The 25,296-nt window shown below is 40.6% G+C and overlaps 1 protein-coding gene across 1 annotated transcript in view; it reads left to right on the top strand.

The window, feature by feature from the left end:
- Window positions 1-246: 246 nt before the first annotated feature.
- The window catches only part of IGSF11 (immunoglobulin superfamily member 11), a 137,932-nt gene continuing 112,882 nt past the window's right edge, over window positions 247-25,296 (top strand). The window contains exon 1 of the mRNA XM_065876115.1: window positions 247-605. Within this exon, the coding sequence (XP_065732187.1) occupies window positions 554-605 (52 nt within the window). The 5' untranslated portion in view covers window positions 247-553. The remainder of the gene's footprint in view (window positions 606-25,296) is intronic.

The following is a 25,296-nucleotide window of genomic DNA, read 5'->3' on the forward strand; positions in this document are numbered from 1 at the left end:
GCGGACGAGGAGGATGCCCGCCTTCGGTTCCCAGCGCTAGTGGAGGTGTGCTGGGAGCGAGCGGCCCCGCGCACAGGTGGCCAGGGCCGCGCCAGCTGCGCGCCGCGCTCGCTCAGCTGGTGGGCCGCCAGGCGTCGCGCTGGAACCGCGGTTGCCGGGGAGACCAAGCGGGGCGAGTGGGCGGCGCGGAGCCGAGCCGCAGCCGGGCTGCCGCCCAAGTAGCCGGGCGAGAGTTGCGGGGAGTGGATCCCCGGGCGGCTCGAGGGGCCGGCGGGTCCTGGGGCAGCGCGAGGTGGCCGTGCAGCCGCGGGGCAAGGCCGGCGAGCCCGGGACGCACCTGGTCGCAGCTCAGCCTCCGGGGAGCCGGAGGGCGCGGGTGCCGCACTTGCCTCGTTTGCGGCTCCCACCGTCCCAGCCCCGCCGGGCGGACTGCGGCCGGGCGGCGGGTCTGGGAGGTCCGGGCTGCCCCGAGAGCTCAGAGAGCCCGGCCCGCTCCTCCGCTGCCGCGACGAGGAGCCGGGCGGGCGGCGGGCGCGCTCCCCGCGGCCCCGGAATGACTTGTCGGGGCTCCCCTCTGGCGCCTTTGCTGCTCCTCTCTCTGCACGGTGAGTAGCCCTCCCCTCCCCTCCCGGTGGGGCCTGGCGGGGCCGGTGGGCCGGGGGAGGCTTTCCGCGACGCAGACAGCCTTCTCGCCAGGGCCGGTCTTCGGAGCCCAACTTTCTCGGGGGCCATATTCGTTGCTGTCGGCCGAGGCTCCCGCGCCCACGCGGCGGCTGCTGCCCAGCCGGCGCCCCCTGCCTCGGTCCGCGGCCCCCGCACTGCTCAGGTGTTCCGATCCAGAGGTAACTACACCCGCCACCCGGTTACCGCCGGTCCTGAACCCGGCGCTGACTCCGACCCCGCTCTTTGCCCCTTTTAGACAACGAACTCCCTTACTTACTGGGTCCAGGGAGAAACGGGATTTAGAATCGTTTCCGTTGTCAGGCGGCTGCAGGAAAACTGGAGATGCTTTTAAAATAATTTGGAAAACTTTAAATTGTAGTTTTCCCCAAATCTTTAACGAGCACATGTAGGTTATGACGGAAAATGTGGTCTTTATTTTAAAAAATAACTACGGTGTGCTACACTAGATTAGAAAACAAGAATTTATTATTATTTTTTTTATAGTCTAGCTTCTTCCCCAAGGGATTTAAATCGACTTACAAAAATACACAGAACATAGCAACATAAGAACAAAAGAAATAAACATATGTTTAATTTTCTTATTAACTGTCTTTAAAAAAATCTATTTAAGTTTAATATTCTAATTTCTACTTAATCTTTCTTATATTTTATTTTCTATGAATAGTCGTCATATTTAGATCCTGATTTTCATTTTATACACTGCCCTTTCTTTTTGTGTGTCCTGTCCTATGGAATCAAGTTTTCTGTTCCATTTAATTGATTGTTGAGATTTACTGAGATTTATTCTGAAGGCTTTTATTTAAAAAACAGGTTAACTGATTTATGGAGTATTGTGGTTAATACAGTTTCTTTCTGGAGATATCAGTATGTTTCCCATAATTTTAGTTGCACTGATAGTGTACCCATAGATCTTGAAGTAACCTAATTTTAGCCGACTTAAATTGTACAAATTCAATTTAAGGGGTCCATAGGAGTAATAGAAGGAAATAATCAAAATTACAGATAACTTCTCTGGACTTCATTAGGTATATATTTAGTGATGATGTGTAGATAATAAAGTGACATCAGTATGTGCATTATGTAAACTTGTGATTCTAAATTAATTTTGTCTGGTTACTACTTTGAGAGGGCCAACATTTTTCTCTGTCCTTCCTTTAGGTATGAAATAAGATAGAGTAAATGGGCTTTTAAATAATCCCTCGGACATAACTGAAATTATTATAAATATTACTATAAGAACAACTGAAATTTTTGGTGAAAAATTGGGTTGTTAACCTTTGTATATTACAATAAATGCCACCCTCTTCTTGTAAATAGCATTTGTGTATGGTTTAGTTTTTGAATTGTTAGGCAGTACTTTTAAAGAGTTGATGAAATTTGCAGAATCAGCCTTACAAGGTCATTTGATGTGTTTCTTTTCCTTCAGCAGAACTATTCCTAAACCATACTAGGATGTTTTTAAAGACTTCCAAGGACATTTCAGCCTTTGTGGTAATCTATTCTGTAGAGGCACTTTTCACCCTCAAAAAATGTGTTCATTTGTTCAGCAAGTGTTTACTGAGCTCCCACTCTGGGCACTTGGGTGTCTGGTGGAGCAGGATGGTGGTGGAAGACAAAGATGCACAAGAGTTTGTCCACAGCCTGTAAGGAGTTTGCAGTTTTAAAACAAACTGTAAGCATGCACAAGTGATTTATGATACAAGGAGTATATGATGAGTGCCATTTTTAGTTGGTGATATCAAGGGAGACTTCATGGAAAAGTTTCCTTTTGATCTGGACTTTGAATGAGTAGAATTTGAATTGGCTGAGATGAGAGTGTTTGGCTTTCCTAGCCAAAGGAACAGCCTGGCTGTAGGATATGAAGTGGAAAGTGCAGGGGCATATTCTGGAAAGGCCAGGCTTGTAGCTGCTGGAGCAGGAGATGTATATGCAAGGCAGAAAGGGCTAAAAAGGTAGTAAAAGGAGGGTAGAGAACATTGAATACTGAGTTTGGGCTTTATTCAGTGGGCCATGGGTAGGCCACTGATACTGTTTCCATAATAAGATGGGGAGGGGATGAGGATGAACAGCTGTTGAGTGCCCAGCATAACAGTTTCCAGGAGGGTACCATGTCCTGACTGTGTTAAGTTCTTGAACCAGTCAATGGTAAAGTTGGAGTGAATGAACTAAGGCCCATTCCTAGGACTTGCAATGTGGAATGAGGGGAAGAGTGGATATCGGGTGGAACAAAGTTGGGTCCATTATGAAGGGAGAAAAGGGAAATGGATGCTAGATAAATAACCATTATAGTAGTGGCCAGTACAATGGGAGAATGCACCAAAGGTAGAAAAAGGCTCTTAAATTTTTGAGAGAAAATGGTTGTCAAGAAATTTCTGTTTTTATTTCTGTTTAAATCTCTGTGGAGTAACTTCAAAGGGAATTTGAATTGAAAAGTTGACTTCTGTATAGTTCTACCAGTGGGTTATATATATCTAAAGCATTTCTTGTATTACTTCTGATTCCTTGAAATAGCAGGTAACCTTCCAGAATCTGAGAAAAATATATAAAAGATGACATAAAATGAAAAGAATTATGAGCTCCGATTGTTAGCATTATGAAAAATTTATTGTAAACTCCCATTTCTTATATCTAACTTTAATTATGGAACTGCTTTGGAAGGATTCACTTCTTAAAAAAATTTGTAGTTAGACCTACATGAAAGGTGACAGCCATTGGATGAAAATTTTAGAGAAATTAAGTTCAGTATTCAACATGGACTACTCAGGAAGCAATTTAAATATTAAATCACCAAGTGCTTTAAAAATGTTATGCTTAGAACTGTTGTCAGACCCAGGGTAGTGATGCAGTGGGTAAAGACTTCTCCCCACAGTAACAGTATGTGGCACATTTTCAAATGTGTTTTCATACTTCGATAGTGGAAGCATTTATATTGAAAATTCTCATTTGAATCTTTATACTTAAGCCATGTGATTTAGTGTCAAACAAGGTGATGTGCTGGTACACAAGATTCTTTAGTTGCTCTGAGTTGTACAGAACACTGGTGTGGGATTGAAAGTTGGGAAAATTGTGGCGTTCCCCTAATTTCTCATCTAGAACTGGACTATTTAGAATAGGGATTCTGAATCTATTGTTATCTACACCAGTGGTACCAGTTTACATGTTAGGCAGTTTGAGGTAGGATTGCTGACTTTCTAGTAGTCTGATGACCTCAAGTGAACCCTATCCCCTCAATTTCTTCCTCCTTTGTTTGATGAGGACTCCCTGGCACTTACACATCTAAACCCTGTGTTTTGAGGGCAGCCTTAGACCATCTGGAGGCTCTGAAATCCTCCCTTGATCATACTTTGAGAGAAGCTAGTTTAAGAGACGCTGTCTGTTCTTGGGTGATATTCAAAACGCCATCTGATTTGAGCTGATTTTGGTCTTAAAAACGGAAAGTTAATTAGTTTACTTATTAAGCTGATCTTACTAAACTGGAAGGATTTCTTCCTGTTAAACTTTGGGTAATTGATTTCCTCTGTACCTGGTTTCCTACCATGTAAGAAAGAGACTGTAGTGGTGGTTTGCCTCTGTGATGGTTTTAAAATTTCAGAAATGTGAAGTCAGTCAGTGTTTCCTAATTTTACAAATGATAGGCTCAGTCACTGATCTGATACCAGTTCATCATTACCATTATTGGGTACTACATAGGTGCTATATGGTGTGGCTCTGCCTCACTCGTGTTATAGGAAGGTCACATTTTCATAAATATCATTAATTTTTTATTTTTATAGAACAGTATTAAACCAATGCAATTTGCCAATGTGAACAAGAAGTCTATTCAATAAAAAATTCTTAGAAGTTGTCTACTTACTGATTTCTCTTCAGTTATCATTTTCATCTTGGGAGAGGTAACAAACTGACAAGGTTAGATGCACACTTTTATTTAGAAAAGCATTGTGGGTAAAGAAGTTGAGATCCCAGAAGCGCTGAGTTCAGGAAATTCTTGTACCACAGAACGTTTTTTGGAAGAATCTTCAGAGAAGTAGGTTAGCATTAATGGCTAATAACTATAGTGGATCAGGATTTAGAGTTGGGATAGATGGTTAAAGTATAATAGGTTTGTGGGATTGGAAATTCAATATTGTTTTTTCATGGAGGGTCACAGCTATGTAATAACACAATTTGACATTGTGAATGTCACTCTAATATAATGGGCCTACTTCTGGGCCATTCTTAAAAGACTCATTAATCCAAATTTTTTTTAAAAATGAAAAGAAATTTAAAATGCCATCAAAGTCTGTTGAAGATCACACCAGTGGAAACTTAAGAAATGTTCAAATTTAGAGTTTGAGCTTTATCCACCTTTGCCCAAAGTCTCCCTGTTTGCAGCAGTAGCTCATGTAAAATCTGTTCTCTCACTCCTGTTTTCTCATTAATGTTGATTCTTTTCTCTCCTCATCCTCCCCTTCCGTTTTGGAGAATGTTATGTCCTTTTAGTAGCATCAGATTCTTCCTAGGTAAATAAATCTAGCCAGTCATAGCTCCTTTCAGTTATTCAGCTCTACCTATTCCAGGATTGACATTAAAAAAAAACAAATCCTGCAGCCAACCAGACAGAACCAGAAATCCCCTTAGAAGCTAGAATTGGTGGGAGTGTATGAGAGTGTGGACATAGTTCTATGCTAACAGTTTTCCCTTGTTCCATGAGGTTAATTTTATGATATAATTATGGGTGTGTATATATGTATGTATGTATGTGTGTACATTTTCCCTAAAAGACAGTACCATGCCTGGCACAGAATAAATGCTCAGTAGATAATTGTGACTGAATGAGTGAGTGGTTACAAAAGCAGGTGGTAATCCCGTGTGCTTGGAGTACCTGAAAAGAATGCTTTCTTTTTCTTTTAAAGAAAAAGAGAATTTCTCATTAAAATTTTCCTTAAGGATTTGGTTTGGCTATCAGCTTCAACTAATCTTTAAACCTTGCTGTATGTTTTGTGGAATAGAGGTGCTAGAGTTCTATTTTCATAGTCTTTTCAAATTCTATGATTTTAGAAGTTTATTTAGAAATGCTGTATTCACATATCTTTTAAAATTGATTCTTAGCTTATCTTTAATCCTAAAATTTTGAAGTTGTCCAATTTGAGATAGTTTTTTCTTAAGGAATTTCTGAAGGTTTTGCTCCACGTAGTGAAGAATGATGTTAGACTTCTAGAAATCCATTTAGAACCTCGAAGTTTCCCATTTACGTCACTGGTATTCTTCGTCCTGAGGGCCTGTGTGTTAGAACTAGTCTCCCAAGAACGGAGATAATTAATTAAAATTACTCCTCATGTGGTCTGAGCCCTCTCTCCCCCTCCCCATATCATGTGTATAAAGTATTAGAGAAGCTTTTTTAGAAAAAGGAGCATTAACTCAGTCAGCCTCATGTGGGAGGCATTATAACCTCCTCCTGGTGGAGATTGCTAGTTGTCTTCCCCGCCCATTCCCTTTCCGTCCTTTGAAGGCTATGTATTTCCAGCCATAGTTTCTTCCAGCTGTGATTCATTCCTTTATGGACCATGCTCTCAGTCTGCAGTGATGTTTTATAGCTCTCAAAATGTCCAAAGTCTTCTACTAATCATAACTGCATCCTCAACAGTGTGCTTGCAGATGCCTTAAGTATCATCATCATTTATTTCTACTTTTTAAAACATCTTTATTGGGGTATAATTGCTTTACAATGGTGTATTAGTTTCTGCTTTATAACAAAGTGAATCAGCTATACATATACATATATCCCCATATCTTCTCCCTCTTGCATCTCTCTCCCATCCTCCCTATCCCACCCCTCTAGGTGGTCACAAAGCACCGAGCTGATCTCCATGTGCTATGCGGCTGCTTCCCACTAGCTACCTATTTTACATTTGGTAGTGTATATATGTCCATGCCACTCTCTTACTTCGTCCCAGCTTACCCTTCCCTCTCACCGTGTCCTCAAGTCCATTCTCTACATCTTGTGTCTTTACTCCTGTCCTGCCCCTAGGTTCTTCAGAACCATTTTTTTTTTTTTTTAGATTCCAGATATGTGTGTCAGCATACAGTATTTGTTTTTCTCTTTCTGACTTACTTCACTCTGTATGACAGACTCTAGGTCCACTCACCTCACTAAAAATAACTCAACTTCGTTTCTTTTTATGGCTGAGTAATATTCCGTTGTATATATGTGCCACGTGTTCTTTATCCATTCATCTGTCGGTGGACACTTAGGTTGCTTCCATGTGCTGGCTATTGTAAACAGTGCTGCAATGAACATTGTGGTACATGACTCTTTTTGAATGATGGTTTTCTCAGGGTATATGCCCAGTAGTGGGATTGGTGGGTCGTATGGTAGTTCTATTTTTAGTTTTTTAAGGAACCTCCATACTGTTCTCCATAGTGGCTGTATCAATTTACATTCCCACCAACAGTACAAGAGGGTTCCCTTTTCTCCACACCCTCTTCAGCATTTATTGTTTATAGATTTTTGGATGATGGCCATTCTGACTGGTGTGAGGTGATAACCTCATTGTAGTTTTGATTTGCATTTCTCTAATGGTTAGTGATGTTGAGCATCCTTTCATGTGTTTGTTGGCAGTCATATATCTTCTTTGGAGAAATGTCTATTTAGGTCTTCTACCCATTTTTGGATTGGGTTGTTTGTTTTCTTGATATTGAGCTGCATGAGCTGCTTGTAAATTTTGGAGATTAATCCTTTGTCAGTTGCTTCATTTGCAAATATTTTCTCCCATTCTGAGAGTTGTCTTTTTGTCTTGTTTATATTTTCCTTTGCTGTGCAAAAGCTTTGAAGTTTCATTAGGTCTCATTTGTTTATTTTTGTTTTTATTTCCATTTCTCTAGGAGACGGGTCAAAAAGGATCTTGCTGTGATTTATGTCATAGAGTGTTCTGCCTATGTTTTCCCCTAAGAGTTTGATCGTGTCTGGCCTTACATTTAGGTCTTTAATCCGTTTTGAGTTTATTTTTGTGTATGGTGTTAGGGAGTGTTCTAATGTCACTCTTTTACTTGTAGCTGTCCAGTTTTCCCAGCACCACTTATTGAAGAGGCTGTCTTTTCTCCATTGTATATTCTTGCCTCCTTTATCAAAAATAAGATGACCATATGTGTGTGGGTTTTCCTCTGGGCTTTCTACCCGGTTCCATTGATCTATGTTTCTGTTTTTGTGCCAGTACCATACTGTCTTGATTACTGTAGCTTTGTAGTATAGTCTGAAGTCAAGTCCAGGAGCCTGATTCCTGCAGCTCCATTTTTCTTTCTCAAGATTGCTTTGGCTATTCGGGGTCTTTCGCATCATCATTTAAGTATCATCAATTTTAAGTATCATTATACTAATCTTTGTTTCTTTGGACCATGCCCATTACTATCAGTTATACTTTTAACAGCCCCTGTTGGTCAAGTTCATTTGCCAGAACACAAAATACATGGCAAAAAGAGAGACTGAAGTGTAGTGAACATCGCTTGTTGCAGAGCATATTCAAATCAGGCTAACAATTTATGCTTTCATTGGTTGAGAAAGTTTGTAGTACATTTCACTTATGCGTATTGCCTACGTATAAGTACAGATTGCTGTACTTGCACTTGTTGGCCAAGACTTAAGGCAGTAAGAAAAACACATGAAAAATGTGTTAACAGTACACTGCAAAGATTCTCAAACTTTTTGGCGTTAAAGATTATTGGGACCTTAATGATTATAGAGGACCAGAAGGGCTTTTGTTTATGTGGGTATGTCTATCAATATTTACCATATTGGAAACTAAAAATGAGAAAATTAAAAAATATGTATTAATCAATTTAAAAACAACAATAATATATCCATTATATGTTGACATAGTATATTTCTATGACAAGTAAGAATTTTTCCAAAACCAAAAAATATGAGCAAGAAGAGTGGCATTGTTTTACATTTTTGGAAAACTCTTAAATGTCTGGCTCATTAGAAGACAGCTGGATTCTCCTATCTGCTTCTGTATTCAGTTTATTATGAAGTGTTGTCTTCGTTTGGTTGAACTATATGAAGAATATCTAGCCTCACACAACTATGTATTTGGAAAAGGAAGGAGTATTTTGATAGCATTTTTAGATAATTTTGGTTATTCTTCTTTGATATTCTACCAAAACACTTTAAGTGGTAGTAACTTAAAGACTGGTTGCAATGAAGAATCAGAAACCATATCAATAAACATTTCTTACTCCATTATATTAAAGTCCACTTTAATAAATATTAAATATTGTACTTTAAATGGATCTTTTACTCGTGTGATTTTTTTGTAACATTATTCATTGATTATTCAGTTGAATAATTATTCGGTTGAATAATAATATTCGGAAAATATTGGTTCACTTATGCAGACCTTACAAATGTTGACGTGTATTACATTTTATAAAATGTAAAAAAATAATCACATGTTAATATCACCATTGATCTCACCAGAACAGCCTTTAAGTATTGGGAAGCCATTAAGCTCACAATGGCAGATTCAAGCTTTCCAAATTTTACTATTTACTCAAATTTTATCTTTGGCAACAAACAGTTATCAGTTATTTCCCTTGAAGTGAGAGTCTTACTTTGTTCAGTTTTGAGAAAATGTCATCCAGGTACCTAAGTCTGAATGATTAGTCTGTCAGTTGTTCTTTCAAGTCCTGATCCGTGGAAAAAGCGAATAGTTGAATTAGCCTTGAGCTCCAGCAGCTGCCCCAGCGCTTCTCCTTGGGACACCATTTGGCTCTGGTAGCCACATATGAGATTCATGTTTCATTCTGCCCATTCGGTCACACAGAATATTAGAAAAGGTCAAGATGTAATGAAACTGCTGTTGTTGCTTCACAAAGACATTTTTTAAAAACTGGTTTTCCTTTCTTAACTGTGAGTGCGTGATGGTGATGACTACAATAACTTCTCCCACGGTTTCGTGACAGTGGCTTGACTTGTGCCAAGGCACCAACAGTTTTACCCACCACTGCTTCTGCACCATCCGTGCAAATGTTAACTCAGGCAAAGAGGCAGATAACACTTTACCATTATTAAGAAAAAAGCTTTTACCTCATGGACTTTCTGTCAGGATCTGGGAGACCCCCGTGGGTCTGTGGACTAGACTTGAAATGCTGGTGTACTGTGATGGGATGTTAGTTTCTTTTTTTAAAAAAGTGTTTTAGAGACAAATAGCCACACAATTATTCTATGTTATGGGGGATGGCATTAAATGGAGAATGCATGCATTAAAAAAAATAAATAATAAACTCATTTAAAATTCTTTATTTTTGTATGATAATTTTTTAAATTATAAAAGTAACATATCCTAAAAATTCAGACAATGCAGAAGTGTTTAAGAATTGACTCAAACCCACCTCCACCCACCGAATTCTCTGCTTTTACTGTGCATTGTTCTGGACCTTTCTTTAACCACAAATAAAGCCTGCATGCACATGTAATTTTTTTAAAAAAAGAAATAATGCCATAAATACTGTTCTGCAACTTATTTTTAAAACATAACAATTTAGGGCTTCCCTGGTGGCGCAGTGGTTGAGAGTCTGCCTGCCGATGCACAGGACACGGGTTCGTGCCCCGGTCTGGGAAGATCCCACATGCCGCAGAGTGGCTGGGCCCGTGAGCCATGGTCGCTGAGCCTGCGCATCCGGAGCCTGTGCTCCGCAACGGGAGAGGCCACAACAGTGAGAGGTCCGCCTACCGCAAAAAAACACACAAAAAAACAAAAAAACATAATTTAATATGGGTATCTTACCACATCTGTTACATGGATCTACCTCATTCTTTTTAGTGACCATTTAGTATTTCGCAGCATGTATATACTGTAATTTATTTAGCTGTTTCCCCATTATTGGATATTTATGTTGTTTCTGATTTCTTGATATTAATGATGTAGTAAACATCTTTGTACATATAACCTATAAATTTGTGTAGGTATTTTTGTAGTCTAGGTTGCCCAAAATGGAATTTTTTGGATGTACACATTTAGCATTTGCGGGGCGATGAGCATTGTTTAAAAGTTCATGGGTTTGTATAGTCAGACAGGTTGGGTTTGAATTCCTGACTTATTTATTTGTTCTATGACTTTGGGAGTGTTATGATGTCCTGAGCCTGAGTCTGATTATCTTGTATCAGTGCGTTGAGAAGTACTAAATTAAATGAAATGACACATCTCTCAACTGTCTAGCATAGTGCCTGGCATATAGAAAATACTTGGTTAGTAATAGTTACTGTTATAAGTATTGCTAAGCCCCAACTTGAGTCAGGAGGCAAGAGCTCTATCCAGGGTTGTCAATGGAGGTGTGACCTGGGACACATGATACAGCTCTACAGGCCTGCTTTCATCTGCAAAATGAGGGATTAGGTAGGGTAATCTCTTCTTTTCCAGCTCTGTGATCTCATGATTCTTTAACTTGGCTTCCAAGTATTGAGAATATTGGCAATAAAATAAGCTGGAGATAATATATGACTGGTGTTAACATATTTTAAAAACTTTTCCTAAAATAGTTACATGACTTTCTTCTCCCTCTCACCCATCAATATAATGAGACTTTATGGTGATATCTGTTCTGGGAATTAAAACCATCTTCATCTGTTGTAGAAACTTTATAAAAAGTGGTTTCAAATATAAAGAATTATATTTTAAAATTAATTTCTGTTCACTTTGACTCAGGCTATGTACATACATCTTTATTTTCTTAAATCCTTTATAGCATAGATAGGTATCGTATGTGTCAGGAGAGGGTCAGTTGTGAACAGGCTTTAAATGTGACAGAAAAACTTTTTACCACAATCACTGTATCCTCATCCTTTAAATTGATTTTTAGGACCTTTCTCTGCTTTTATCTCGTAATGACTTTTCTTGGTCTAAGCCAGGCATAGGTGTGAAAATTTATCTATACTGGGTTACATGATGAATATAGACATTTTAGTCGTACTGCTGTTGATTAAAGGTGAAAAGCCTGTGAGCTTTTAAAAAACAATGAGTTTTAGTCAGGGAGGTAGTGATAAAAGCTTTGGAGAGATGTGGTTGGGCACATCTTAATTCTGACGTATGTCATTGATAGTGTTTCCCAGCTGTTCTTTGTGCATTTTCATGAAAGAGAATGTTTTTATACAAAGCTAGGTGGTCTCCCAAATGGACAGTTAGTCACATTAGCGGAACTTGCAAATTAATTCTGAGATTCGTAAACTCACTGCCTACTGTGTTTTCTTGGTAAGTATGGTTTGTCTTCAGATCATTAAATTTTTCCTGAAACTAAAACACACTAGTAGAGAAGGTTCTTGAGGTTTGTACTCCAAAATAGTTATAGAAACTTAAATATGATTCATTTTCATGAAAATATTTTCTGAAAATGTGACTTTTTTACGCGGGCCTCTCCCTGTTGTGGCCTCTCCCGTTGCGGAGCACAGGCTCCGGACGCGCAGGCTCAGCGGCCATGGCTCATGGGCCCAGCCGCTCCGCGGCATGTGGGATCTTCCCGGACCGGGGCACGAACCCATGTCCCCTAGCATTGGCAGGCGGACTCTCAACCACTGCGCCACCAGGGAAGCCCCTGAAAATGTGACTTTTAATTCTTCCTAATTCGTGATTTCACTGTCCTCAGAGCAAGACATGTTTCAGTTGCCCTTTGATATCTCCAGTTTCCGTGTTAACATTTGCACTTCTTTGGACAAATGAATTGTGCTCTTCCCTCCTCCCTCCCTGGTTACTTCGAATCCAGGGGGTTGAGTTGTCTTTCTCATTAATAAGAAAGTGCAATGTTGTGAGCCACTGGGAGCTGGACCAGTAAGGTCTCTTAGAGCCCTTTAATTCCATAATGTCCTTGATCTGATGAAGCCGCTCAGTAAATCTCTTCACAATTTCCACCACCAAGCCATCTGCTTGCATTGAAATAAATCAAATCTGCTTATTCCGTCAACGTCTAACGAATATTCTATAAACTGATGATGATGACCATGAACACGAAAATAATTTGCAATCTTGAGCACTTCCTCTTGAATTCTCATCTCAGATTCTCTTGACATAGTGGAAGTCGGCCTGCCAGCTTTCTGTTTGACTTGAGAAAGAGGGTAGTGGAGCCCTTTCCCTAACTCCTTGTGGTGTAGTTATCCCAGGTACAGTGAGTGCACTTCTTCAGCTTTTCCACATTCAGATTAAACTTCACAAAACCTTTACTTGCCTTTCTACTTCATATATGCTTGCTAATATGTAAACACACACATAGTTATCTAATTTTATATGCGGCAGTTTGTATATATACGTGTGTGATGTGTGTGTATATGTATACACACACACACACACATACACACACATATAATTAAACCTCAGGCAGACTGATTTTATGTGTGGCCCAAGCTTCTGGTGTTCTCCAGACTTTGGAGACTGTGGCAGTCATGCTGTACCAGTGCATGATCCCATGGCCTGTGCCTCGGCAAAAATAATTCATTTTTTTCACATCTGACACCACCGAATCTAAACTGTTTCTTTTCAGCGTTCTTAATTTCTTGCTCTCCTTTCTTTCCTCACCACCTTCCTTAATTTAGATTCTTCTTATTTTAAGTTTACAGTATTCTGACAGTTTTCTAGCGGGTCTTTATTTCACCTTTCTTCTCTTTGATCCATCCTTTCGTCTCTGCCAGGTTGCTTTTCTGTCAAACACTGTTTTCATTATATTTCTCCCTTCCATCAACAACAATAACAACCGCAAACTCCGAAAATCTTTAGTAGTTACTCAGCCTTTTCCTTTATGGAACTAAGTTTACAGTAGCTTCCCACTTTCTTCTGACGTGTTCCTGCTGCCTTTCTAGAATTTATACGTTGTTCAGTCCACTGAAGAACGTTGACATACAGAGTTATTTTTTGGATTATATTTCAAACTTGTTAAACTTATTATAAAAGAGAATAGTGACCAGGACAGTGTAATATACACAAAAATAGTGTAGAAATATTGAGTACTACTTAGTGAATTATCGTAAGTCATATACTTAGGTAACCATCATCTAGATGCAGTGGCATGCATTGCCCACACCCAATAGCCCCAAAAGACCGTCTCAATCATCCTACCATTCCCTGCTCCCCAAAGGTAACCACTTTTTTTTTTTTTTTTGCGGTACGCGGACCTCTCACTGTTGTGGCCTCTCCCGTTGCGGAGCACAGGCTCCGGACGTGCAGGCTCAGTGGCCACGGCTCACGGGCCCAGCCGCTCCGCGGCATGTGGGACCCTCCCGGACCGGGACACGAGCCCGTGTTCCCTGCATCGGTAGGTGGACTCTCAACCACTGCGCCACCAGGGAAGCCCTCTTCTCTCCTTTTTTGTTATCTCCCTCTTCCTCCTCTGTTGCCACTGCCATCTTTGCCATCATTGTCTCCGTCTCCTTCATTAATATCATCCTCGTCGTCTGGAACTGAGGTTAGATTCTGAATCTCATGATCTTAATTTTACCATTATATAGTATTCTCCTTTAAAAATAATAATTTTAGTCTTATAATCGTGTTTTATATTGCTGAGTACCTTGCATCATAACAACACCACCTTACATTTGTTTTGTACCAGGAATTTTAACCCATGGTCCAAAAATGGTTTTCAGAGATGTCACAGAAATTTTTGTGTTGTACACATTTGGTATTTTTCTTGGTGAGAACACCTCAACTTTTAAAAGTATATTCTTTCATTTTCCAATAAACTGTTGAGAAACCTACTCTATGTACACCACTGTACGAGGCATTGTGGGTCGTACAGAGTATTCAGTATGGTACCTGGTCTTAAAGAACTTAACACACGTGTAACTATAGGTAAAACTGTAAGCGCACTTACAACTTGGAGATTTATGTGAATCAGAAAAGGAGTAGTTGTGGAGCACTTGTTGTCAGAATCGTGTGTGGAAGTTGAAGTGCAGATATGTAGTAGTTGAAGTGTCAGGCGCAAGAAGGTAGAGCCAGATAGTTAATGGCCTTGTGCAACTGCCTGTCTGGTCTTCATCCCAGCTGATGAGGCAGAACACCTTTGTTTTTTCTTTATTCAGCAGTTTTTAAGGAAAAAATAAAACAAAAAAAAGGAGGGCTTATTATGCTCCAGGCGTTTGGGGATAGAAAGATGAATAAGTGTAGGATTCCGTCTTCAGGACTCCGTGAGTTTAGTCTAAAAGACAAACATGATTCAGCTCATTATTATTTAATTTGTCACACTGATATGAATGCAGTGTTGTCTCCTGCTCAATCCTCATTCTTGTTTTGACCAAGCCATGTCATTTCCCTAGGTGGTATGGTTCTTGGGGTCTTCCAGCTCTGCAGCTGGTCACTTTCAGCATGTGCTGGAGTGATGTGGTGGAGGTAGTGGCAGAAGGCAGGTGGAGTCTGAGGCAGCGCTCCCGGTTCCCTAGGGCCTGCGTGAAGTGTGTAAGAGACCTAGTAGTGCTTGTGTGTCCGGGTGATAGAGGTCTGAGGTTAGAATGAAGAAATCCATGTGTGTAGGAATTTCAAGATCAGAGGCAAATGGTCAGGACCCCTGAATAAGGATGGGAACCAGCACGTAGCCACCACTGTTCCCCATTCAACACCACCACCACCACTGGAAGGAACATCCCCACAGAGCACCAGTCTTAACTTACTGGTTATTAGTCTGGGAGTAGCGAGTTAAGATACTCTACAGCAGAGGCCAGTAAAGACCCAGAGGACTTTGTGTGGATATGAGGGCCAGCTTTCTTCTCTGCCTTGGGGTAGTTTGAGGACTCTGTCCTTCATGCAGTCAGATACCATCTTGAAGAAAAGCAGGACGAGGGGAAAGAAATCTGAAAGATGGAGCATTTATCTGAGCCATCCAAAAGAGACATCTATGAGATTACTTAAAGAAGGTGTTCAAATTATTGGAGCAGCCTTAGATGACCAGATTGGGCTGAATTGAGTTATCCCCCTCACCCCCACTACCCATCTGGTTTTGGGGTGGGTTGTTGGGAGGTGAGAAGTGGTAAGAAGATCATATCAGTTTGAGAGAAAATAGACTGTTTCTTTGCACATGCTTATTTATTAACAAAGAAATGCAGACTTACTTATTGCTGTCCTCTTGGTAACATGTGGTTTAGATGCATGGCCAATCCCACAGAATCTAGGGTCCTCCTCTAGCCAGATGCGCCCACCTTGAGCTTTGTCCTGGTTTTTAACTGAAGCTGACGTACCAACATGGCAACAAATGTGTAAACAGTTGCAAGAACCGTATGACAGTGGTTTATTGAATCTCAATAAATGATCTTTTAAGAAAAGCCTCTTTATTTGCTTGATCACTTGGAGTGCTTTTAAAAAATACTTGGATCTGGCAGGCTTTTTCGATACTGAGGTACCCACAGCGAACCGAATGTGGTTAAACAGCTTGGAACACTGGAGTTGAGTAGACTCTGGGCACATGTGCCAAAGGGTTGGCAAGCCAAGCCGTCCTGCCTCCAGTGCCAGCTCTGACAGGCTCCAGCTCTGCTGCTCCACCGCTTCTAGATGCCTCTCTAAGTCAACACATTTCTCCTGCTTTTAGTGTCCCAAGTTTCCAGTCTAGATGTCAAATTTCCATTAAGGTCATAACTGCCATTATTTGGTACCCACCATGTGCCATGCATCACCCAGGCATTTTAGGTACATTTACTTGAAGATCCTTAAGACAAGCCTGTGAGCTAGATGAATATTAGCCCTGTTTCCAAGCGAGAAAGTTGACTGTGGTTGGAGAGTAGCGTGAATTTCAGTACCTGGAGTTAAGTGCCTGGAAGAGTAAGATAATATGTAAAGTGCCTAGTGCTGTGTCAGGCTCAGACAGTCAGTGACTGGATTACATTTTCTCTTTTTTTTTTTTTTTTCTTTGCGGTACGCGGGCCTCTCACTGCTGTTGTGGCCTCTCCCGTTGTGGAGCACAGGCTCCGGATACGCAGGCTCAGCGGCCATGGCTCATGGGCCCAGCCGCTCCGCGGCATGTGGGATCTTCCCGGACCGGGGCACGAACCCATGTTCCCTGCATCGGCAGGCGGACTCTCAACCACTGCGCCACCAGGGAAGCCCACATTTTCTGTTTTAAGCTCTGACTTTGTGGTGATTTTGTCCCCATTCTAGGGCCTAACTGGAGAAGAATTTGGGGAACTTTTATATGAGCTGTGTGAGCAGGGCTTATAAAGACGTTTAGAACCCTAAGCATGCAAAGATTATGGTGCCCTTCCTGTGAAGCTCAAAAGAAATCTTAAACTGTAAAGCAAGAGTCAGCAAGTCGAGCACAGTTGTGATTTTTCCTTCAGGAGGACTGCTTTAATCTTTGTTCTGAAATATCAAATATCAACCTTAAAAAACCCTCTCTCTCCCTCCTGCCTTGTTGGTGCCTTAGGTATTTGTTTGGTGTGCCTGTTGGATAATACAGCATGAGCCATATAAGAGTTTAGAACTTTGTTTTCATTTATTTCAAATAAGTTGGCATGGTAAATTATAAGTTCTCACATTCAAAGGGGAATGATTGAAAAATAATTATACCAAGAAGAAATTGTGCTTGGCCTTTGTGTTAGACACTGCAGGTGGTAGGATAGAAGTGCACAGCTCCTTTCCAGCCTTCACTGAGTTGACAGTTTTCAAGGAGGGAAGGGAGGAAGCATTTTTTTGAATGCCTACTAGATACTAGCCCTTCAAATGTACATTATATAATTAATCTTCATCACACCATTGCATTAGTTCCATTTTATAAACAAGGAAAAGTTAAATAAGGTCACACCTCTAGTGCCTTTTGGTATCCAAAACCTACCCTCTTCTTGCTTCAGGAAAAGGAGAGAAAGAAAACACTGTCATTTCAACTTGAAATCCCCTTTCTTCCTCTTTCTTCTGGGCCTGGAAAATAAGACTTATGCTTCCAGACCGAGGTTGGATGTCACCTTCCATGTGGTCTCTCTGAGTTGGCTTTTTCCCTCCCTGTCTCCATAGAACGTTGTTCAGACGTTAGCCCGTCCTGTTTTCTGTAGTCTACACACTCTGCTTTGTTTAACCCCCCTCTTCCTTCCTTACCTTTAGGCACTGTGCCTGGTACACAGCCAGTGCTTAATAGGTATTTGTTTAATAAATCATAAGTGATAATTGCATAGCTCAAGCTGTAAGAGCAACTGGACTTCAAAGAGACTTTATGGAACAGCAGGGAACTAGCAGAGTCTCGCAGTATCTGAATAGGATTTAGCCGAGCACTAGGGAGGCGGGACACAGCAGATTGGGGAGGCTGAGTGTGGCGACAACATCAGAAGTGGTCACATGGAAAGGAGCATTGCTAGCTCCTGTTAGGAAGTAATGTGAGTTAAATTTGGATGCCACGTTTATTATTTCAGCTCTTTGAAAACTGCCCCAATGATATCTCTTTTCTTTTGTTTCCTCAAAATTAATTATCTTTTTGTAGCTATGGCAACTCATTTGAAGCTCTATTATGCTTGTAATCTGTACACATTGAACTGTTTGCTTCAGCATTCTAAGCATTTTCCTGCATAGTCAATAATTCTATATTTACAATGTTCTCTTCCTTCTGGTGAAAATTGGCTTTTCCCTTTAGATTTCTATAGATGATTTAAAAAAGAATTAGGTTTGACAGCTTGACTAATGATTTACCATAAATGACCGTCGTCTTTGTCACTAACATTCACGCCATTATTTGCTTATACAGACATATTTCTAGACCGTTTTTACTTTGAGAACTTTGAACACATGACGCACACCACCCTGGTTTCCCTGATTCCCCTGGTTCCGAGGACCCCTACACCCTCACCCCTGAGGGTCCTACACCTCCCACCCTCCCTGTCGGGCTCCAGCAGCCCAGCGGGACACCTTTTGTGCCTCCTGCCTGGCTCTGTGGTCCAGCCGGTTACACTGTTTGTACCTGCTCTTCCCGTGTGCTGCTCATCCTGTTGCTAGCCTTCCCAGCTCAGCCTTTTTTCCTGGTTGTCTTTTATGTCCTGCTTCTTGGAGGAATTTTGCACCTGCACCCCAGCCCATCTAGGTAGACTAGATGGCCAGGTGGTTCCATGTTTTCTCCTCTTCTTTGGTCAGAGTATTGTTTAGGCTTTGAATCTTTTTCTTCATTGGAAAGTGAGGCACATGACACCTACCCCACTGAGTGATGAAGAGGTGGCCCTTACACGTGTGGTACATAGGAAGAGTCTGTAACTCTAAGTCCCTCTGTCGTCTTGAAATGCTTGTTCACTTATAATGTAGTGATAGGTTAAGAATCATGTAACTGACACAGAAAGAAATTATGTTAAGAACTTAAGTTTCCTTAAGTCATGGTAAACGTGCTTTTTAAAGTTTTTACAACCTTTGGATTTGTGTTTATGTTCTCCAGATAGATCAGTTTCTTTAGTGAAGTTACAACCTGTGCTGGGTTTCTGTCTCCATAACACTTGCAGTTAGTTGTGTTAGATAAGCTGGATCTTACACAAGAATTTGAAACGGACTCCCGTTAGTTGTATGGTTTTTATTTCTAATTAAGTGACTCCCTGTTACTAAGAACAGTAATAAAAACTTTAACAATTTCGTCTGAGACAGTCATTGCTTAGTATTACTTATACCACAGTACCTTACAGTGGGAAGGTGTTCAGGAAAGGTTTATGGACCCAGGAAATGTTTATTTCGCTAACTGAGAAATAAACTTCTTTTTTGAGGGCTTTATTAAGAATTACAGCTGATGTTTATCACCGGTAATAAACATCATCCTTGATAATGCTTGTTTTTCATTTTCCTTTTACCTTATTTTTGTACTTTAGAAATGTAAAATTGTCCCGTTTGAATTGTGTTTATTTTAAAAATACTTCTAGGTTGTTTTAGTACTTACTAAATATTTGTTTAACTTCCAATGTATATACTCATACATTTTAGGGGTAATAAAAAGGTATATAAATAAATATTGATCCATTTGCTTCTGGGTTTAATGTTGCAAATTTCAGACTAGAAGGGGAAAACTTCTTATGTTTACGGTGGCTTTTTGTGAACATTTCTGCAGCTGTCATACAGTTCCAGAACTGTATGGTGTTCCAGAAAACACCTTTAGTCTCTGGTTTCTCTTCGTTGCTGACCTCTTTCTTCCTTCCCCTCTTGCCTCTATTCTGGCATATTCTGGTTGTATAATAAGAAACCCAGAGAGGTAAAATGTTAAGTGGCAAAGTTTGGACCAGAATCCAGGTTAATGCTCTTTCCAATAAAGGCAAATAATACAGCCAAGCAATGTTTCAGTTACTTTTTCTGTCTTGTTCACATTAATTTTAACCGCTTTAGGGTCAAACATCATCTCTTCCTAGGGTCTTTCTGTCTCTGTCACACCACCACCTCAACAAAATATTATACAAGAGGGCTTCCCTGGTGGCGCAGTGGTTGAGAGTCCGCCTGTTGATGCAGGGAACACGGGTTCGTGCCCCGGTCCGGGAAGATCCCACATGCCGCGGAGCGGCTGGGCCCGTGAGCCATGGCCGCTGAGTCTGCACGTCCGGAGCCTGTGCTCCGCAACGGGAGAGGCCACAACAGTGAGAGGCCCACATACCAAAAAAAAAAAGAAAAAAAAATATTATACAAGAAAATTGTACATATACCATGAGTGTACACAGGTGTGTATAAATAGCGCATGTGTTTGTATAATTGTGGTAGGATTATTTAAACACAGTGGAGATGTGTGCACATATATATATATATATATGCACACACACACACATATATATGTGTATATATATATATATATATATATGTGTATATATATATATATATATATATATATATATATATATATATATATATATATATGATACCCTGCCCTTACTACAATTATGCTTCTGTCATGTCCTCCTATTCCAGACTGGGTAAGACAAAACAGACAAGAAAATACGCAAATTTCATTTCAGAATCTGTAGCAGCTGGAGTGAACTCAAACAGATGGGCTTTTCCACCCTGATTATCCTAACTTCCTAAATTTAGAAGTACATGCTTTAAAAAAATGTAAATTACCCCAGGGGGTGGTGTAGCACATGCCAGGCAGTGCTAACCAGTGCAAATAGATGTCATCTGCTGACTTAGATGAATCTCAGCTCCCACTTCTGTGTCTCTGTTATTTCTTTTCCTTTAGATTTGTTTTATGTCACTGCTTTCCTTTCTGAAAATGTAGTGTTAAGCCTCTTTTCACATATAGGTTAATATTATTTAACATTGGTGCGATTTATATAGTGTCTTAAACCAAAATAGTGTTTAATCTGTCTTATTACTCAAAGTTCCTTCGAATTGGTGGAAAAGGATAGGAAAGAGACATTAGATGAGCAGTTTCTTGTATCTTACCTTTGCAGCTAACTAGCTGGGTGAATTTGGACAAGATACTTACTCTACCATCAAATGGGTGGACTGGACTCAGTGGTCTCTAAAGTACCTTTCAGTTGTAAAGTTCTTTGTTTCTGAAAATTATCTGTATCTATAAATTATTTTGTGCAGTGTTGTGGCCTTAAAATCTAGCTCAGTGCCTGGTACATAGCAGGTATTTAATAAACATTGTCAAAAGCATCAATACAGCCTTATATTTTCAGTTTTACAAAATTCATTGGGCAAATTGTTTTAGAACTAAGTGTTTTATAGCCACCCTGTTCCTATTAGAATAACTATGTATATTTCTCTCCTGTGTCTTATAGTTAAGTTGAGGAGGTAACAGTCATCCAAGGACATAAAAAGCAATATCCAAATAAGTGAGGAGGTTTGTGAATATGCACATCACCTCCATTGGAATGTGAGTTGTATGGGGAATCACATTTTATGCAAATGAATATGTCGATAGAATCTCCTTTATTCCAAAGTTACAGGCGGGAAAGCAGACAACAACCTGTAAGTCCATCAACCAAGGGAAGTGGAATGATCAAGTTTGCAAGATGAGGTCAGAAATGAGTCCAGAAGCTTCATCTTAGGTGATGAGTAGGAGTTCAGGAAGTAAGGGGAAATGTTGAAGGGAGGGGGCCTGAGAGGGCCAGCCCTCTGGCAGAGAGAGTAGATGAGCAGAGTAACAGAGGCATAAAGTCGTCTGAGAGCGACGAGTAGTTCTGCATGCCGGGAGGGTAGGGTTCCCCGGGAGCAGAGGCCAGAGATGGGCCAGCAGGATAGGCCAGCACAGGGATCTGGACTACCTGGTGAGCAGTGGGAAGCCATCCCAGGGTTTTCAGGAGGAATAACTTGCTCAGCTTTGCTCTTTTAGCAATTTGGCTTTAGCAGCAGAGTGGAGAATGGATTGGAAGTGGACCAGGAGGGAGATGGCGAGGTCAGCTAAGAGGCTGTTGTGGAAGCTCAGAATCATGTGAGGTTCATCATAAATGTTGATAAATTAAGTCCAAGAAGAGAGACATACTCTCAGTAAATCTTAAAAAAACTCAAAGCTTCCCTCCCCACAAAGTGAAGACTTGTAAAGAGAATATTTTCTTCTCAGAATGGGGGAAATGTAAGAAGGAAAAAAGTGTTAAGTTTGTGGGAGTTTCATTAATATATGGATAAATATGAATAATTGAAAGGTTATTAGTGTTGTATTGAGCCTGAAATCTAGGCATTTGTGTCTATGTTCTAGTTCTGTGGTTGGTGACCAGGCCAGACCTTAGAAGTCTAGATAGCATGGTAGACAAATTCAGTTTCAGTAAAACAGTGTCCATCTGAGCACAAACTAAAACAAGCCACTTTTTTACAGGGGGTATACAATTGTGAATACATCAAATAAAGCATGTAGAATCATAGTGTAGCCCTTATTTGGGAATCTCGTAAGGTTTGGGAAATGTCATAATGAATAATCCTGAAAATGGGAGGTCTTTGTGGTTTTTCTTTTCTCAAATTTGCCTTGAGTCACTAACCACTGATGGTTTGCCAGGTTCTCTGTATTTCTCAGAGGTCTCCAAGAATCTCTGACAATCTCTTGGCCTCAAGGGTCTTTTCAAAGATTCTAATTAAGTTGCGTCTTCCACTTCCTGGAATGGATCCTCTCCCATCATCCTCTCCCTCCTCTTTCCCTTTACCTTAGACTCCCCAGTAGAAGTACATTAAGCTAAGTTAGCCCTTATTAACTGTAGCTTCCTTCCCACACCCCACGGGGAAATGGTTTTTAAAAATTTACATCCCTTTGACTTAGGGTATTTTTGGTATGGAAATGAAACATGATTTCTTTTTTTAGTTTGGTTGATGTAATTACAGCCTTTATTGAACCATGATTTCATGGAAGGTGGTAAGATGGTGAGTTGCCTATGACTAGGTCACTCGTCTTACTACAGAAAAAAGGCCCTCGAAATGGGCATCGATGATTTTTTTAAAAATACACTTTGATAAGGTACAGTTTGAGTACAAAAATCTGCATCCATTTTAAAGTACACAGTTCGATGACAGTTGTATAGACATCCATGGACCCACCGCTGCAGTCAAGATATGGAACATTTTTACTGCCCCCTAAAGATTATCTGTCTCATTTTGCATCCCTCCCTCCCTTCTTCTGCCTCTAGCCTCAGGAAACCACTGATCTCCTTGCTGCTACTGTGTGTAGGTTTGCATTTTATGGAATTTTTGTGAATGGAATCAAACAGTGTGTACTCTTCTGTGTCTAGATTCTTTCACTCAGCATGATGACTTTGCCATGTTGTTGCATGCATTGATTTGTTGCTTTTTTATTGTTGAATGGAACCCTTTTGCATGGATATACTACAACTTGTTTTTCCATTCTCCTATTGAGGAAAATTTGAGTTATTTCCAGTTTGGGGACTAATCTTGTATGAGTCTTTGTGTGAACACGTTTTCAGTCTTTTGGGGTAAATAATTTTACGTGGAATGGTTGATGTTTAACTTTCTAAGGAAACTTGCCAAACTGTTTTCCAAAGCAGTTACCTCATTTTTTTTTTTTTTAACCCCACTCCCAGTGTGTAAGAGTTTCAGTTGTTTCACATCATTGCCAAGATGTGGTGTGGTCAATCTTTTAAAATTCTGGCCATTCTAATGGATGTGTAGTGGTTTCTTGTGGTTTTAGTCTGTATTTCCGTGATGACTAGTGATGTTGAGCATCTCTTCACTTGCTTAATGGCCATTTGTATCATTTCTTTAGGGAAGTGTTTGTTCAGACTCTATTGCCAATTTTTTAAAAAATGGGGTGTTTGTCTTATTATTGAGTTGTAAGGGTTATTTATATATTCTGGATACCATTTTTTGTCAAATATATGTATTGTAAATATTTTCTGCCTTTTTGTGGGTTGCCTTTTTACTTTATTAGTGGTGTCTTTTGAAGAGCAAAAGATTTGAATTTTGAAAAGTCCGCTATAATTTTTTTCTTTTATGTTTTATGCTTTTAGTGTCATAAGAAATGTCTACCAAAAGTTGCAGATATTTTCTCCTATGTTTTCATCAGTGAGATTTATAGTTTTAGCTTTTACATACATGTCTATGATCCATTTGGAATTAACTTTTTGTAATTCAAGGTTAGGTAAGAGTAGATGTTCATATTTATTTATTTATTTATTTTTGGCTGTGTTGGGTCTTCCTTGCTGTGCACAGGCTTTCTCTAGTTGCGGCGAGCGGGGCCTACTCTTTGTTGCGGTGCAAGGGCTTCTCATTGTGGTGGCTTCTCTTGTTGCAGAGCATGGGCTCTAGGTGTGCAGGCTTCAGTAGTTGTGGCACACGGGCTCAGTAGTTGTGGCTTGCGGGCTCTAGAGTGCAGGCTCAGTAGTTATGGTGCACGGGCTTAGTTGCTCCGTGGCATGTGGGATCTTCCTGGACTAGGGCTCAAACCCGTGTCCCCTGCGTTGGCAGGTGGATTCTTAACCACTGCACCACCAGGGAAGCCCCTTAGTTCATTTTTAACTAGTATCATTCCTTGAGTTCAAAATTATATTTACTTAAGGTGACCAGATGGCCTATTCTTTGCTACTGTTCTTGAGTATTGAGGTATTAAGAGAAGCATCTTGGTGTTTGCTAATGTAGGAATTGCTCCCATCTTTCTTGCCTTTCCCTTTCTTGTTGTGTTCATTATCTTTATTCCTTTTAAACAAGGCTGTTGGGAATCCCGGTTGAATCTGTGTGACCTCATGCATACTGCTTCGCCAGAGGAAGCCCTATTCTTGGTACACTCTGTGCAGTGATGTCACCTGACTCTAAGCCTAGCTGGCTCTGAAACAGGGGTCTGAGAGGGAAAACTAGCTGACAACACACAGAGCCCCAGAGGGCAGCCTCTGGGATGACTCTTCTCTTCCTAACTTCCTCTACTTTCCCTTCATCCCTCATTCCTCCATTTTTGTCTTTCCCCTTGTTTGCTCATTCCTATTCTCCCTCCTTCCCTCATTGTGCTAATTAAATTATTAGATTAATATTCAAAATCATATCAAAATAGTATCTTATGTTTCCTAGCCAATAAAACATTACCTTACTTTTTTTTTTTGCGGTACGTGGGCCTCTCACTGTTGTGGCCTCTCCCGTTGCGGAGCACAGGCTCCGGACACGCAGGCTCAGCGGCCATGGCTCACGGGCCCAGCCACTCCGCGGCATGTGGGATCCTCCCGGACCGGGGCACGAACCCGTGTCCCCTGCATCGGCAGGTGGACTCTCAACCACTGCGCCACCAGGGAAGCCCCATTACCTTACT

This window comes from Phocoena phocoena, chromosome 4, assembly GCF_963924675.1.
Source record: "Phocoena phocoena chromosome 4, mPhoPho1.1, whole genome shotgun sequence".
In the NCBI taxonomy this organism is placed as follows: Eukaryota; Metazoa; Chordata; class Mammalia; order Artiodactyla; family Phocoenidae; genus Phocoena; species Phocoena phocoena.